The sequence below is a fragment of the Astyanax mexicanus genome, chromosome 1 (assembly GCF_023375975.1).
Source record: "Astyanax mexicanus isolate ESR-SI-001 chromosome 1, AstMex3_surface, whole genome shotgun sequence".
Lineage (NCBI taxonomy): Eukaryota > Metazoa > Chordata > Actinopteri > Characiformes > Acestrorhamphidae > Astyanax > Astyanax mexicanus.
This window is the reverse complement of record NC_064408.1, coordinates 24651912-24670455: the sequence shown is the minus strand read 5'-3', so window position 1 is coordinate 24670455 and position 18544 is coordinate 24651912. Positions and strand designations below refer to the sequence as shown.

At 41.7% G+C, this 18544-nt stretch overlaps 2 protein-coding genes across 3 annotated transcripts in view; one reads left to right on the top strand and one right to left on the bottom strand.

Moving 5' to 3' along the window:
• The window catches only part of si:dkey-34e4.1 (carboxyl-terminal PDZ ligand of neuronal nitric oxide synthase protein), a 121763-nt gene extending 117158 nt beyond the window's left edge, over positions 1 to 4605 (top strand). For both annotated transcript variants that reach the window (XM_007258100.4, XM_015608080.3), the window contains one exon: positions 3717 to 4605. In XM_007258100.4, coding sequence (XP_007258162.3) covers positions 3717 to 4194 — 478 coding nt within the window. In that variant the 3' untranslated portion in view covers positions 4195 to 4605. The remainder of the gene's footprint in view (positions 1 to 3716) is intronic.
• Positions 1 to 18544, bottom strand: part of gnb2 (guanine nucleotide binding protein (G protein), beta polypeptide 2) — a 411910-nt gene that overhangs the window by 360800 nt on the left and 32566 nt on the right. The window lies entirely within an intron of this gene.

The window sequence follows — 18544 nt, the reverse complement described above, 5'->3', positions numbered from 1 at the left end:
CAACACGTTGTTGTGTTGTATGTTGTCGAAAAAGCAACGTCTTCCAAACATTGTACGCCAATTTAGTTGTGATGTATGATAATCAATATCCAACATATTACAAACATCATATGTCAACATCGCATTGACGTAAAACACCACCGTTTAGTTGTAATGTATGGTGACTAAGAGCCAACATCTTCCAAATGTCAGATTGAAGCAAAACTCCAGTATTTTATTATGTATGTATGGTAACAAAAAAGCAATTTCTTCCAAATGACACATACCCATGTCCTATTGATATAAAACCTCACCATTTAGTTGTGAGTTATGGTGACTAAAACTTCTAAACATTATTCAATCATTGTTTAGGCAGTAAACTTGCAGAACAATGCAGACGTACCAATGCACAAGTATAAAACCTCACAACACCGTAGGCCTCTTTCACAGATTATGGAATAGACTCTGCCTTGATTCGACACACATGCATAAAACATAAAATATTATAAAACAATTTAACTTTTTTTATGTTTTATCAGTACACCATTCCTTTTGGGTGTTTAAGGGAATCAAACCATTCACATGATTAAATGATCCAATTTAAAGGCCAATGTCACAATAAAGATTTGTGTTTTAATGTATTTCTCTCTCTCCACTCTCCACAACATGTGAAACAATAGCAGTAAAACTTCAGTATATTTTCCTCGAAAGGCTCTCCTTTCTCTGCTCTTCTGTTTTTCTCTCTCAGCATGTCTCGTTTCCTCTGTGTTTCTCTTGGGTCTCCCTGTCTTTTTATTCATTATTTGCCTCTGTGGCTCTCCTTCTTTTGCTCTTAATGTCTCTCGTTCTTTCTTTCTCTTCATGTCTCTCTCTTTCTCCCTTTCCTTTTCTCTTGCACTGTCTTTCAGTCTCCCTCTGGGAGCAGTTAGAGTGTCTACACACACACTCTCAGCTCTTTAACCTCAGCTGAAACCCAGCCGGTGTTCTCCTTCTATCCTATTTCCATACTCCAAATAATACCAGGCCATAGAAGCTTTCCATTAAACCTTTCAGCAGCACACAGGACAGACTGAAGCACTTTTCTGAGCTGGATTACATTCACCCGAGGAGGTAGTATGGTGTAATATTTAGGGGATTTGACTCACTGATTCATACACTCTCTGATTAAAAATATCATACTTTTAGGGTATTATTACTGCTATTTAGCAAAGTGTATGTCTTCGGTACCTTCAGTTAAAGATATCATTCTACTGTGTTCCAATAGTCTAGTCAAGCTGAAATCATTACTATGATTGTTTTCACATCTGCTTTAAAGTCCAATTGTTTGTCTGAAAGTGCAGCTAGTATTATAATCTCTGTAAATACAGCTTTATATGCTTTCAGAAGAATTATTTATTATGTGTCCTAAAGCAACAGATAATACTAGTACGGACTCTACTTTCCCTCTTACTATGACTACTACTAATGCTGCTAATCTTAAATCATTCTTTTAAAAAGAACAGCATGTTGTCTTCTTTCATTTGGCCACTAAATTCGGAAAAGAAATTGGCTTGATGTAAGAGATATGAAACATAATTATATTTGATATATTTGCTTCCTGGAGTCTGAAACTGTGTCTAAAGTCTGAAACCTGCCCCTTCAGGCCAAAAATGGCCGAAAATGGCCTAAAATTTGCATTGTGCCATATAGATGTTTTTTTTATACATGCACAAACCTATACATTTGTTGGGTAAAGTAGGATAAAACCGGTACAGCTGTAAACATTGCAGCCATGAGAGTCCAAAAGCGACACAGCAAACTCAGCCACCCACCTGTAATGACATCAGTCTTACAGACTTACAGAGTTCTACTAGTGTGAGGAGTGGGAGTCTCACGTATATTTTATGCTGAGTGTAAGAAAAGAACACTCCACTCTGCTACATTATAAAAAGACTGTGTCACAATAAGTCAGTAATACTAATTTAGCAGTTAATACAAATGAGCAAACAGACCTTTTCAAAATAAACACAAATTAAAAACCAATAAAGCAGTTACACGAAATACTTTCAAGCTGAAAGCTAAAATAACTTGCATTTGTCTTTTTATTTTTTATTTTATTTTATTTTTTTCTGATTTCAAATGTATCATTTCTCATCCATTCTATCAGTATTAATGTAGGCTATTACCATATGCAGATACTGGCGTAAACAGCATAGACACTAGTTTGACTCTGGCAAACTGGGTTGATTTTTTTCTATTAGAAAGGAATTAGAAAGGAAATGTGTATTTTTGGTAATAGTTGGACTTTAAAGACCTATTTTAGCAGTGTATCAGCGACACTGTGTCAACTAAAGATATATTTTTAAACTCGATTGCTATTTAACCAATGCAGGCACAAGGAGTGAAAATAGACGGGGTGTAATACAGCAATGAGCCCAATATTATATATTCAAAGTACTCTAATTTCTGGTATGTGTACCTGTATATTTTCACCACGTTAAAACATTCAGCCAATATAAACATCATAAGCAGCATGTTTGGAGATTTCAGAAGTTGCGCAGGTGACACACTAATACCACCAGCACTGAGTACAGCAGGTGTAGTTATTCTAATAGTGTGAGAGCAAATTAACATTTATTATTAAAGGCACAGATTTGCACATTAAATGCATAGATCTGGTTAGTAATCACCTAAATTACAGCCTTCTCAGAAATCCAGCTCAAACAGAGCTAATGTATAGAGCGTGAGACTGAAAGGCATAAAGCAAATCAAGCAAGGCTCAAGACCTTTTCCTGGTTTTATTACACAGGACACAAGAATGGATATAAGAGCTGTGCAAGGGCAGGAACTTCAGCATATACTTTAAATGTGGGCGGGTTACTTGAAACGGCGTTATTTATGGCGGCTTTCGTTTGCTGAAAGAAAAAGACAAGCTTTTCTGTTTATGTAGAGAAGAGAAAGAGAGAGCAGGAGATGGAGGGCTCTTTCTGGAGCGGTGTGGGGGAGACTGTCGTTTGTGCCACCGCACAGGATTGCTGACTCGAGACTTATGCTAATGAAGGAGAAAGAGACAGAAGGAGAGAGAGAGAGAATGAATTACACTCTTCCATCAGCCGATGAGCCACCATCGCATCACTGCATTTCTGGCTATGTTGTGTTGCTGCATCTGCTTGAATATCTGCATGAAATTCGCAGTGTTTGTGTTTCACGTCCTGTGTGATAGAATAATGCTTTTGTGTATATATGTGTGCGTGTGTGTGTGTTCTCTTATTCCTCTTCCATTCTCTCATCCAAATGCCTGCATTGCAGTCTGCATCTGCATTTTAGTAGAGCGCTATCCAGCAGCTAAAACCAAAAACAGCCTTTCTCTCTCTCTCTCTCTCTCTCTCTCTCTTTTCTTCTCTCGTCTCTCCTTTTCTCACTCTTGCTTTCTCATATCCCGTCCTCATTTACCCACCAGGGGAACTGTGGCAGAGAGATAACTCTACAAGCACACAGACACACACACTCACACACACACAAGCACTCACACTTGCACACCACTGGAAGTTGGAACTAAAGAGCTTGTTTTCTTGCACCACATTATAGTGTGATTCCACCGACCACCCTGAGACAGGGATCCCATTTTCCACTCTGACTTCTCTGCACTCATTGTTCTCAGACTTTCACTTACATCGCTCGTTCCCTCGAGCTTCGTTTCGGTTTCTGGGAAAAGATCTTACTCCTCTCTTTCTCTTTCTTCTCCTCTTTCCACACAGGTTTAAGCAAATCATCCCTAAACTGGATCCTCCCCCTCCGCCACTCAACCGGAAGCGATCGAACAGGACTTTCTCTCCAGGCTCGGAGACCAACGGCTCCTCCTTCCCCGACTTCACTTCCTGTACCGCCTCCCCAACCGACTTTTTCTCCTTCAGCAATGGCGGAAGCGTCTCGTGTTCGGTCAGCGAGGACTCCGGCGTCCGCTCCGACAACAAGTCCCTCACGTCCCCGCAGCCCGGAGACGACCCGTTCGAGGACCGCAGCTCGGCCCTCCTGTCGACCTCCAGTACCTGCAGCAGTTTACCAGAGGACCGTCCCTTAGCCGGAACTCCGCCCCATCTGACCACACCCCACAGCTACGAACACACGCTTCCGTTTTCCTCGCCCGTTAACGAGACCTGCCTCCACATCAGCTTGAGTGAAGATGAGCTGCTGGAGGACGGTATTTGTAACGCCGCTACAGCTCTTGGGAGTTAGGAGCCAGGGCTCCAAAAAACTTTAATAAAGCCCTTGGCTTTGCTGCGGCCTAGCTGCGGTTCACGAGTTCGGGAACTGCAGCACCATAAAGAGAGAAACCGTCACACCGAAAAAGAAGGGAATACCACTTTTCTGCTTCTCTGAATAGATGGATTCATTTTTACTAGAGGAGGTTCTGAAATGTTGTTTGTAATGGTGGATTCTTACCAAAGATACCCCAGATTGAAACAGTATAGCCTGAATATATACTCTAAACAATAACACATTGCAGGTTTTGTTCAAATATAGTGGTCAAATTGGACTACTATTACTAAAAGAGCTTTTTTATGTTTAACAAATTACAAAATCTTATTTACTCTGATTATCATGATTTGGTTGTTCAAACCTAATGTTGTCTTATCTAGGGTTGGGTAGTATATTCAAAATATTACCTCAGTAGACTGTATACATAACTGGGGGCTGGGAGTAGTGTAAACTGCCAGGTAGTGCAGATGGTTCTGCGTATATGTGGCTTTTGTAGCATCTGATCCTCTATTATTTTAAAATCGAAAAATGATCCAAAATCGAAAGTTCACTAATAATTCAGTAAATGTTAAACTGTTAGTCTGATAATTACTGTACACATATAACTGCTGCAAATCTGGAAAGAGAGAGAAGCAGGTTAGCATTAGCTTATTTAGTAACATATTCAGTGTAAAACACACTCAAATCTGTCTAAAATTTTTTTTTTAAACATTTAGAAGTAAATGGCATAGATGAAGTTTCTGCTGTTTGTCCTGTTGTGTTTTGGTTCTGTAGCCCAACCTCTTAGCTAGCGTTTACTTAGCTAGCACATCTACAGATGATCCACATAGTATCAGACAGCTTATGAAAGAAAGTAGTGTCTAAGAGAGTGAATTTGAGCGACTGGTGTTGGGACTGACAGAAAGACTTGATGAGACCAGTTATGTAATTTTTTTTAAACTAGCTATACTAGCTAGGTAAGTTAGCTAATTGGCTGAACACCACAGCTTAGACAGTGTTTATATTTAGAGAACAATGCCTCATGTATCTGAGAGCACACATTTGCGTCAATGGTTTTAGGGCAATATCTTGCTGATTAGTTTTTCTAGGTTGGCTTGTTTTGACTTGACTCTTTGCTAAATTTGCAACTACAGTGGGCCCATGGATATGTTTGACCAACATAAATAAGAAATATATAAAGATATATACATAATTGAATTGTGACATATTCATCATAACATAATTATTTTGAAATCCTGTTCTAATTTGAAGATATGATATACTTTTTTGATTCAACAGGATACTACCCAACCCTAGTTGCAATCAGTTAGATCACTTAAAATGTAGTACCTCCTCAAGTAAAATGTATCTATCTGGAACAGAGCTCGCAAATGTAATTTGTATACACTTATGTCCATGTGTTTCCAAGGGCAAAATCAATATGGCATTGTCATTTCTTCCCTGCCTTTATTAACGACTCTACTTTGAGAGCTTTTGTCCTTAAAAGAGAGAAGCACCCACTGTCTGCAATATCCTTAAACATATTTTTTTATGTGCCAATTCAATGGAGAGAGAACTACTGACACACTGTGGGTTGGATAGAGATAGAGAGGACCACTATTATTTTGTAGAAGGGGAATAGATGTTATTTTTAGACTGTAACGGGTATAAATGTATAGATAGCATTAATGAAAGAATATAGAGATGTTTTATTAGAAACTAGAGTTTTATTAGCTGTTTTGAGTAGTTTACGTGCACAAGGAGAGATGTTCCATTGCTTGGCCAACTGGAAGCAAAAGGGTAAGTAAAAGGTCAGGGTTAAACAGTTTAAAGAGCAGAGAGGAAAGCTCCCCAAAGACTCAGACTAAACATGAAGAAGAGAAAAAGCAAATGGATATGGTGCTTTGAACGGGTGGAAAGACTAATGCAAAAGCTTATCAAAAATACATGCAGGAATATTTGCAGGAGGAAAAAAAAAAGAAAAAAAAAACTCAAGAATTCATAAGCAGTGCAAATTGCCACTCGTTTGGTTGGGTTTAAAGAAAGAAAAGAAGGATGGGTTCTCATTACGGGGTGGTGTGAATAAAAGCATCATTTGGGAGTGGGAGGAGGGGTCTGGCTGTGTTTGCACAGTGGTAAATTTCCCTGGTAACACCTTTGCGATGTCATTGTTAAAAGAGAACGAAAGGCAGGATCATTATCGCTTCTGTCTTCCTGGAGGGAGGTACAGACGGAGGGAGAGAAAGTGGCAGAGAGTCAGGGGGTTGGGAGTGTTGCCTCAGCGGTGAATTGATTCACAGGAACCTTCACAGCTGCTACTTCCTGTAGACATCAACGTATCTTGTCAAAGCTTCTTAATCTCTGTTCTATTCATCAGCTCCCAATCAAAACAGTCCATTTCCTCCTCAGCTACAAAAGGCTAGTCAGACAGCCAGACTCTAAACCTGCTTCCAGCTGTTCTGTGGGAGCCTATCAAAGAAAGCAAATGAAATCAATTGAGAGCCACTGTCGATTTTCTGGTCGTAATATTGATAAGTTTTTATTGTAACACAACACTGGAGATACTGGAGATACATGTTTCTGCTGAGGTGTTTTGTACCGCTGTTACTGTGTGAAACCAATCTAATTAAAGAGACTTAAAACTGACCTAAAACTGTGAAATACGCTTGGGAAGAAACAAGGGAGGTTTACTAGCAATAAGACACATACATTATATGGACAAAAGTATTGGGACACCCATCCAAAACAATGATGTGAAAATCAGGCACCTTACCATGCTGTCAGAGCCAGGCAGAGATAAGACAAGCGTAAAATAATATAAAAAAGGCTTTATTGAAAATGAATAATCCAAAATTGTATTCAAAGGCAAATATTAAGGGCAGTAAACATACCAAGGAAGAGTGAGACAGTCCAGGTAAGCGCACGGCAGGGCAGTATCAGTCAGGCAAGGCAAAATTGGAGTCTTTAAACAAAAAAAGGTTTATACACAGAAATAAACAAAACACAGGCAAGAGAACAGCTTTGTAAGGAGAGATATAACCATTTTAACTTGGTATGGGGTGAGTGGAGTGCAGGGGTATATATAGTGCGTAAAACAGATGAAAACAATATTCAGGTGATTGTGGTCTGGAAGGTATCATGTGATCAGTCATGTGAGGGAGAGATGTTCATGTTACTTGCATTCTTGGCAATGGAATCCCGAGCTGGGAATTCACCACTAGATACCGGTGCAGGAGGAATAGAAGCACCTTTGGCACCAGGTGTGACACATGAAGTCTATCAGGGGTGCAAAAACAAAGTGACTCATGCAAATCATACACTAGATGACTTCAAAAAGACACTAGATACATTTCAAAATATAGTTTAAATAATTTTTTTAATTCTCTGAAACTAATTGTGTAAACAAAATTACAGTTATAGTTTTTCCATCAAATTAATGGCATTTAATAGTCGATTAGATGGTTATGTCATCACATGTGATTCTTGGGCTAAAGAGTGATTTATCATTTTTAGTATGCCAAGAAATTCAGCAAAGTTGCAGTAGTGTTTTGCCAGTGTCTTTACAGTGCAATGCATTTGCACCAATGCACAAGTATAAATGCTCACATCAGCACTTGCTCAGGCTTCTGCATAGACTTTTATTATTTTTTTTTTTTTACATTATTATGACAAAGAAACCTAAATATAATGGGTGATTAGCACAGTGCCTGAAATTAAATGTTTTCTGCTGGGAAAGTTCCAGCTCCACATTAATGCCTATGGATTTAGAATGGAATATCATAAAAGCAACTGTAGATGTAATGTGTAGGTTTCTCAATACTTTTGTCCATATCGTGTTGCAAGCTCAGTGCACTGAGGAGGAGAGGAACAATGAAGAGGTGTCAGGGAAAAAAAAGAACGGTGGGGGAGAAGAGAACGGCGGATGGAGGAACAAAAAACGAGGGATTAATGGTGGAGCATGGGGTGAGCAGGTGCTTAGGGCTGATACCAGCCTGCCTGTCACCCCAGGAAAGAAGAAGGGGTGTGAGGGAAGGAGATGGAGGTAGGGAAGGAGAGGGGTCTGAAGAGAACATGCAGTGGCACTGTAAAGCTGCTTTGTGACAATGTCTGATACAGCGGAGCTGAACTGAACTGACGTAATAGATGCACCTTCTGCCAACATGGCCCATCAACTAAAACTGGAATAAATTAAATGTTTAAATACATATCAATGCAAGAGCTTTTCCCTTTTTCTCCCATACAAACCTAAAACTGGAATAATAAAAACATCCTGAATTAAACACCAGACTCTGGTATATTTTTTAAGTGCATACTCCTGTTTTTTTTATTTTTAAAGGTTCATGGTGATACTGAGGGGGTGGGTGATATAGTATAAATATTGCATCATAAAACTTGAAATACATTTTCACTATACGCAATACTTTGATACAGAAAAATCACTTCAAGTCTGCTGCACTATATCTAATAAAATGACTATTCCCACATTATTTTATTATTATTTTTTTTTGCCTTTGTGTTTGAATTCTGGGTTAGTTCCTATTAAACGTTATATGTTTGTATCAACTAATTAGTCAGGTTTTTCAAAAACAAAACCATATGTTATGGCTATTTAATGGTTAATTAAACCCCCTGATTTTAGCTGACTCCAACCCTCAGCTCAAATTTGAAAAAATGGGAGGGGAACTGCGTAATGTATGGGTTTAGGGGCGGGGCAGAAGGGAGAGCTAATTCGGCTGAGCAGTGTATCTTTAAGAGCAATGAAATGCAGATAGCTGGACGTCAAGGGGGGCGGGTGGTAGTATTATTGATTGACTGATTTGTATATTGTGATATGTGATTTTAAACATATGTTCTTTGGTACACAGACACAATAATATTGATTGAAAATACAGAAAACTGTTAATATTTTAATAGGTAGCATTTCTAGCTAGCTTTATGGCTAAAATCCAGACTAAAAATAAGTCAATAATAAGTTAACAATAAAAAATAACTCAACAATAAGACTCTATGTCTGATTCTGGCCCAAATGCTTGTGCCAACACCCCAGTTGCTGTATATAATGTAACAATTGGCCCTTACAGCTTGTGCCAAGTATCCTGTTGCCGAGAATAAACCACAATTGGCCCAATTCTGCTTGGCCGATGCTGAGTCTCAGCAGATGCTGCCATGCATCAACCAAGCTAGGGACAAATTATTCATGCTATCGGGGCACTAATCATAAAGTAGCTAGCTATAGCCAACCTGATACTACAACAGTTTAGTTTATGTGTTTCTTTTCTAAACATTAGTTGAGATCTCTATCCATGGAAACTCCACTTCGCTATATCTTATCGGTCTTACAGGTAAAACATGTTTGAACAAGTTGAAAAGTAATTCACAAACAATGCAAAAGGTTTTACTGGACACTGTTGAATCCTACTGATATGTCAGATAGGATTTAACTGTGACATTGATTTAACTATTGATCTGAAACTCTGAGGACCTTTCAGAGTATTTACCTTTGCGTTTATACCTTCCTATTTTGGCTGCAGTCAATCACCATGTGCGGTGCTCGGTAAACAATCTACAGTCTGCTCTCTCACGTTCTTGCTGGGAGGCAGTTGAGCCAATGTTTGCATTTAGGTGCAAGTAGACCAGTTTTGGGGTGTAGCAAACAAGACTTAAAGAGGCATCTTTAAAGCATATGTTAACTTGAAATCAGTGCAAAATCCTGGACCTTTCACACAATTTTTAAATCCCAGAAACAATTTTAAATCAGAGAAGAAAGACATACACAAAAAGAAATATAGTAATCCTAGAAAAAGTGGTTCAGTAGACAATGCCGAAAATGAACTGGTTAACACTGGTGGTGGTGTTAAAACAACTCTGCAAAGAGGAGCGGGCCAAAATTCTTTCACAGACGTGTGAAAGACTCATTGTCAGTTATTGGTAAAGCTTGATTGCAGTTTTTTTCTTATTTTTCCCACATTTTCTCCCCAATTTTGCTCAGCCAATTACCCAACTCATTCATTAGGACTCCCCCTATTACTAGTGATGCCCCAACAGACCAGGAGGGTAAAGACTAACACATGCCTCCTCCGATACATGAAGCCACCACCTTTTTTCCAAGCTGCTGCTGATGCAGCATTGCCGAGTAGCATCACAGTGCACTCGGAGGAAAGTGCAGCGACTCAGTACCGGTACATCAGCTCACAGATGCCCTGTGCTGCGGACATCACCCTTTGTGATGTGTGGAAAGAGCACCATCTATCCACCCAGAGGAAGCAAGGCTCATGCAAAGCTAATAAATACAATTATCATTTTTATATTTACTCAGGTTATCTTTGTCTGATGATACAGTTTGAAAATCTGAATAATATCAGTATTACAAAAAAGCAAAAACAAATACTTTTTTACGCCACTGTGTACGTACAGAGGTTGGACAATGAAACTGAAACACCTGGTTTTAGACCAGAATAATTTATTGTCCTGGCGGACAGTTCTGGTGGAAACAGGAGAGTTGAGGTGCAAATTGAATTCTGTCGTGATTTGGGCAGCCGTGGTTTTATGTTTTTTTATACAATCCGGGTTAGCACCCAAACATCCCTTTCAGACAGCTTGCGTCCACAGTTAATCCTGTTGGATGTGGTTGGTCCCTCTTGGTGGTATGCTGACATTACCCTGAATACCGTGGCTCTTGATACATCACAAAGACTTGCTGTCTTGGTCACAGATGCGCCAGCAAGACGTGCACCAACAATTTGTCCTCTTTTAAACTCTGGTATGTCACCAATAATGTTGTGTGCATTGGAATATTTTGAGCAAAACTGTGCTCTTACCCTGCTAATTGAACCTTCACACTCTGCTCTTACTGGTGCAATGTGCAATTAATGAAGATCGGCCATCAGGCTGCTTCAATTTAGCCATGAAACCTCCCACACTAAAATGACAGGTGTTTCAGTTTCATTGTCCAACCCCTGTAGAAAAAGTTAAAAATATCAGATGCAGGAACCCTTGGAATTCTCTGTAAATCCTTAGTGCATCCCTAGTTTTAGTAACACTGTAAATATGTTGTGTGTGTATGTGTACGTGTTAACCTCCCCCCTAGCCTCTTCCCTTTGAATTATGACTCAGCTACTACTGAGGGGATGTCGCACTGTGGAACACACACACTCGCAGAGTCTCTATCTTGCACACTCAACCAGTCTCAGGAGCACAGTGGTTAATCCCTCCTGCCCTGGGGCATGTTGAAGAGCTTTAGATAAAATGCTGCATATGAATACGCTGAATGTGTGTTTTCCCAAGTCAACCAAGTCACACTCAAGACAGCAAAGGTTACAAGAAAGCTACTATGGCTAAAGATCCCAATAAATCAGTTTTCCATCCCATGACCCTTGGAAAGCCACTTGGAAAACTGTGCAGTGGACTCCCCTTCTCAGATACTAACGTGAGGCGGAAACGCAGGGAATCCCTTCCAAGAATATTTCCTTCACGGAGAAGAAAGCAGCCATTCCCTGTGGCCCGCAGAAGCATTGAAGGAGATGGAGGTTCCTCCTGCTCCGTCCAATCAATGCAGAGGATCGTATTAACCTTCGTTTCGGCTAGGCCCCATCTCCGCGCCCCGTCCTCCCACTCAGATCCTCTTCATATTGACATGCTGAAGAGTCCATCAATACACATTACCCCGGCAAGGAGAGGAGAAGAAAGGAAAGGAGAGAGGGAGAGTGGCAGTGAGAGCCAGGCACAGGCTGAGAAAATGGATGGGCTGAATCCTCCTCGCTGCTCTTTAAAGAGATTTCCTGTCAGGCACGGAGAGAGGCTAACAAGTCCAAACAAACCTCTGCTACCACGGATGCAGAAGCTCAGCGCCAATAGAAGCTGAAGTTTATTTAGCTGAGGACGATTCTCAGGGGTAAATGGCATTTATCTTTCTGTAAATATCAGAGGGAACCTCGGGTTGTATGACTAGGCCTCTATAGTGCACACTTTGGTTGTTATATACTGTATACACTACCGGTCAAGTGTATCAGAACACCTTTATTTATAGTATAAGATATCTAGAAGCAGTGATGCTTATTTATCTTCTCATCGTAGCAGTAACTTTATTACTGCACTTCACCTGTCAGATCTCTAATTCTTTTTTTTGCACTGCAGAAACTGAACTAAAGATGTTTCCATGTGGGTCAGCCAGAACAGTTTTCTTCTGTTTCCAACAGTCTTTTGTAGGTGTAGGAAACAGTACTGACCATTCTCTGGATTTATCTGCAATTTTGCTAAAGAAAAGACATGCTTTTAATAGTCTTTTAAGAGTTCTTTGTTTTTCTGTCTTTTTCTAGTTATTATGGAGAAAGTGTAAATGTGCTGTGTGTTGTGTAAATGCTGCAGTAGAGAGTGCAGTAACACAATCTGTTCTAATACTGCTATACTACTTTACTAAGGCTTTATAAAATTATTCTTAAAAAAAAAATCAGTTTCCAAAGCTCTGTTTATTCCCATTTTTTCACAAAATTAAAATTCCTTTCTTCTGTTTTTTTTTGTTCATTTGTTTTCCTTAAAGTGGCCCTAAACCATAATCCATATTTCTTTTTCATTAATAGCTGAAATGTGTTTCTTTTCTGTCCTGCCAAAAAAAAGTTGAATAAAAAAAAATGTTTTTATCTCGGTAATTTCTGCCTCTGCAGCGCCCTCGCCGGTTTAACTGTGCTACAGGCAAGGATGATGTGTCTGTGTACTTTGGTATGTGGACGCTTACAATATGCAAATAAGCCAATCAATAATACCACCTGCAACCATCTGCATCTCACCGTTATCAGAGGCACACTGTTCAGCCCTATCAGCTCTCCATTCTGCCCCACCTCTAAACCCATACATCACCCAGTGCCAATCCTAAACTACTCCTTCCAATTTTTTTGGCATGGTATTCTTTTGAGCTGCCTCTAATCTAAATACAAGAATGACTGTATACAAGATACGGTCGGACGGTAGATCCGGCGCATTCGTAGAATGCCAAAGCTGGCATCCCAGCTGCATTAAATACTCAAATAGCAATAACTATAGTGACAAGACAATGCAAAGAAGTGTTAAAATCTTGCAGAGACATTTCTGAGAAACCCTTGCGGTGTGTGGGTGAGCATTATCCTGCTGAACAATGCAATATATGTGGCAGCAAGATGTCCTGCACACACAGATGAGCTGTTAGAGCTAATGTTATGTCTACATTACCAGACTGAAGTGACTCAAATCAGATTTTTTGGTTAATGTAGCTCAATTCAAATCTGAGCCACTTTCATATGTGGCCCTAAACTGGATAAATATCGGATTCATGGACATGCAACATGAATGTGAACGGTCAAATCGGAATACATGCGTCTCTCTTTTTGCTTTTACGCATGCGCTACATGCTTCTCTCTCGTACTCACACTCTATCTTTTGGTGTAGCTGTGCAGCTATAGCTGCAAAAACAGCAAAAGCAAACAGCCTGGCCTTTTTTCACCTCCTCGACCTGAACATGAACTTCAGACCAACTGTTTACTCTCCACTCCAGCAAAAGATGCTCCACGTATGAGCTGCTAATGCATCCATTTTACTTTTAAAAAGCAACGAGTCGTCTCTCAAATATGACGTTATTTTGTGTTGTTTGCGAAAAAGGCGACGTTTATAGACATATCAATGTGCACGTGAGACGTTTTAGGGACAGATTAGTTTTTTCGTGTCATTACACACAGATACAGATCACTTACATTTGTGAATGTGAACCATCAAAAAAAAAAATCGTATTTGAGCAATGTGGCTTGTAATGTGAACGTAGCCTTAGTGTCCTTTATATCGTTACTAAGAGGGACCCCAGACATGATCCCTGGCAGACAGCCTAGATGTGCTTTTTCGTTGTGTCTTCATGGCACGCTACCCTCTTTTTTTTAATCTATCTATAATTTATCTGTCTGCCTCCATGTCTTCCTATGCCTGGGCTCAGTAGAGCATCTATTATCTTGTCTTTTTGATAAGTGAGCTGGAATCTCCTGAAACAACGTTGCTCTTTCCACATACAGATTCAGCCAGCAGCCGTATGAAAAAAGATAGAAAGAGAAACTCTGGCTCCAATTTGATGCCCTCCCTCTGGGTTCATGTTCTATAATCAGAGCACAGAGGAAGGTAAGCCTTCTCTTCCTCGCATTTTCCTGTCTCAGAAATTTCTGAGTCATGCTGAAGGTGTGGAGCTGATTGGCTGTAAATGCTGTACATTAATGGCGTTCTTACCATTATTTTGAGGACAAAAATGATGCAGTGTTACCTCAGGGGATGGCTTGGGAATGCCCATACATATAAACATATAAATTGTGAGGTTCCTTCTTATGAGTAAGGTCAAACGCTAGCCATTGTGCTCATGGCAAGGCAAAGTGAATGAGATTGAGTGAGATCTGACAGTGGGGACCAAATGTAGTCTGTGCATTTTTAATGCCATAATCTAGGGGCTCTGAGTTGTCTTGCAGACTAAGGATTGCTGGTTCAAAAATCCTGGATCATGCTGCATGTTGCATCAGCAGCCAGAGTCTGAGTGAGCAAAATTGTCCATTTTCCTTTTGTCCCAAAGCTTGTAGGTGTCTGTTAGCTGCTGTATCATAGCTGGGGATCTGGTGCTTTCCTCTTAGCACATTAGCTGCCTAGTGAAAAAAATGAGATGGCTGACTTAAGTTGTAGTGGAGGAGCTACGCTCTAGTCTTTACTTCCCCTATTGTTTAGTGTTAGGGGCATTGGTAGTGATAGGGGAGTTCATATGAGCAGGGGGATTGGATAACTGGCCCTGCAAATTGGGTAGAAATGGGCTAAATTTCGAAATTCCTTGATCCACAGTTTCACATGTGTAGCAGGAATATGATATTAAAGCCATTGCCACCTACTGTTCAACTAATCTAGCCTTGTGTGAATAAGTGTTTGCCCCCTTAACCAAATAACTTGGTTGGGTCACCCTTGACAGCAACAACCACGTTTTACCACCATGTTTTACGTTCAGTATGATGTTCTTTTTCTAAAATTATGTGTTTTATGTTTTATGCCGGATGTAATGGGACACACACTTCCAGAAAGTTATTTTTGTAAGATTGACTTTGGATTGATTTGGATTGACTGTCAAATCAGTCCAAAGAATATTTACCCAAAGTCCTGGGCCGTTGTGTTCTCTCTAGAACCATTTTTGACCAGTCCCTGTCATCTCCTGGATGAGTTGTTCATGCCCTTTTGGAATTATTTTAGTCGACCGGTTACTCCTGGGAAAGTTCACCAGTGTTTCATGTTTTCTCCATTTGTGAATAATAGCTCTCACTGTGGTTCTCTGGAGTCCCAAAGCCTTAGAAATAACTTTGTAACCTTTTCCAGACTAATAGATGAACAATTACTTTGTTTTCTCATCTGTTTTTTAATTTCTTCAGACATAATATGTTGCTTTTTTTCCTTTTATCCTGCTTCATGTTGTCTGACAGGTTTTATTTAAGGGATTTCTTGATTCTACAGGTCGGGCAGTAAACAGCCTTGGTTGTGGTTACTGAAATGGAACTCAGCTTTCCAAAAAGAGTGACTTATCACAGTTTATTTATTTATGCTTTAATTATTTACTCAGGTTATATTTGTCTGATATAAGTCGCGAGGAGCCGAAAGCGCGGTAAGAGAGCCGGAGTCCGGGCTAAGCTAATGGCTAACTCCAGCCGGCCAGAGGTTCCATCTCTCCTTCTTTCCAACGTTTGCTCCCTGCCGAACAAGATCGACTATCTCCGGCTCCAGCGGACATCCCAGCGCGAGTTCAGAGACTGCTGTGTGTTCGTTTTCATGGAGACGTGGTTAACGGACTCCATCCCGGACTCCGCCATTGAGGTGAGCGGCATGCTATGCTACCGCGCGGACCGCGACGCCGGCCTCTCGGGCAAGGTTCGTGGAGGTGGAGTGTGTGTTTACATCAACACAGCATGGTGTAACAACGCTGCGCTGATCTCCAGCTACTGCTGGACATAATAGCAGTGTATGTAGCACCCAGTGCTAATGCTAATGCTAACGGTGCTAATGCTAACGCTCTGCAGGAACTGTACACTGTTATCTCCAAACTCCAGAACTCACACCCCGACGGACTGTTTATTGTTGCTGGTGATTTCAATCACAGTAACCTGAAGGCTCTGCTGCCCAGCTTTCACCAACATGTGGATTTTCCAACCCGTGGAGCTAACCTGCTCGATTGTGTATATACTAACATTCAAGGTGCGTACAGAGCAGAGCCCCGCCCCCACTACGGCTACTCTGATCATATCTCTGTCATGCTCATCCCAGCATACAGACAGCTCATCAGACGTGCCAAATCAGAGAAGAAGCAAGTAACAACCTGGCCTCCAGGAGCCATCTTTGCTCTTCAGGACTGTTTTGAGCACACTGACTGGGACATGTTCAGAGAAGCTGCTACTTCTGATGACTCCATCAACCTGGAGGAGTACACAGATTCAGTGACTGGCTACATCAGCAAGTGCATTGAGGATGTTACTGTCTCCAAAACCATCACAACCCGCCCCAACCAGAAGCCGTGGATGACTGCAGAGGTTTGTGTGCTGCTGAGAACCCGAGACAAGACCTACAAGTCAGGGGACAAGGCTGGCCTCCGAACAGCTAGAGCCAAGCTCTCCCGGGGGATCAGAGAGGCAAAGCGCACCTACGCAAAGAAAATCCATGCCCACTTCCAGGACACTGCTGACACTCGGCGCATGTGGCAGGGCATCCAGACCATCACCAACTACAAGTCACCTCCACCTGCTTGTAACAGTGATGCCTCCCTTCCAGATGCACTGAACTCCTTCTACGCAAGGTTCGAAGCACAGAACTACACGACAGCAAGGAAGACCACACCTCCTCCAAACGATCAGGTACTGTGCCTGTCCTCAGCTGATGTGCGGAAAACTCTACTCAGAGTCAACCCACGGAAAGCCCCAGGACCAGACAGCATACCTGGTAGAGTGCTCAGAGGATGTGCAGAACAACTCACAGATGTTCTCACGGACATTTTCAACATCTCTCTGAGTACTGCAATCGTGCCGACGTGCTTCAAGACGACCACCATCGTCCCTGTGCCGAAGAAGTCTCAAGTGTCCTGCCTTAATGACTACCGTCCCATTGCACTTACTCCCATCATCATGAAGTGCTTTGAGAAGCTGGTCATGAGGCACATCAAAAACCAGCTCCCGTCCTCACTGGACCCTCTGCAGTTTGCGTATCGTCCAAACAGATCAACAGACGATGCCATCTCTACTGCGCTCCACCTGGCTCTCACCCACCTGGACAACAAAGACTGTTATGTTCGAATGCTGTTCATCGACTTCAGTTCAGCATTCAACACCATCATCCCTCAGCATCTGATCGGAAAACTGAGCTTGCTGGGCCTGAACTCCTCCCTCTGCAACTGGGTTTTAGACTTCCTGACTGAGAGACCACAATCAGTCAGGATTGGAAACAACACCTCCAGCACCACCATACTGAGCACCGGCGCCCCCCAGGGCTGTGTGCTCAGCCCACTGCTGTTCACTCTGCTGACTCATGACTGTACTGCAAAGTACAGCTCAAACCACATCATCAAGTTCGCTGATGACACAACTGTAGTTGGCCTCATCAGCAAGAACGACGAGTCAGCATACAGAGAGGAGGTGCAGTGGCTGACGGACTGGTGCAGAACCAACAACCTATCTCTAAACGTGGATAAAACCAAGGAGATGGTTCTTGACTTCAGGAGAGCTCCAGGTGTCCACCACCCGCTGAACATCAACGGCTCTGCTGTGGAAATTGTGGAAAACACCAAGTTCCTCGGTGTTCACATTGCAGAGAACCTCACCTGGTCCCTCAACACCAGCTCCATAACAAAGAAAGCCCAGCAGCGCCTCTACTTCCTGCGGAGACTGAGGAAAGCACATCTCCCACCTCTCATCCTCACCATGTTCTACAGAGGGACTGTAGAAAGCATCCTAAGCACCTGCATTACTGTCTGGTTTGGGAACTGCAACACCTCAGACCGCAAGACCCTACAGCGGATAGTGCGGACAGCTGAGAAAATCATCGGAGTCTCTCTTCCCTCCATCACCGAGATCTACACCACACGCTGCGTCCGCAAAGCTACCAGCATTGTGGACGACCCCACCCATCCCTCACACGGACTCTTCGCTCTGATGCTGTCCAGCAGAAGATACAGGAGCATCCGAGCCTCCACTACTAGACTCTGCAACAGCTTCATCCACCAGGCAGTCAGACTTCTCAACGCACAGAGACAGAACTGAACCCCACCCCACCCACCACTCACCCAACACATTCACACAAAAAACTAAACTGTACACCCCCCCCCCCCCCTTTA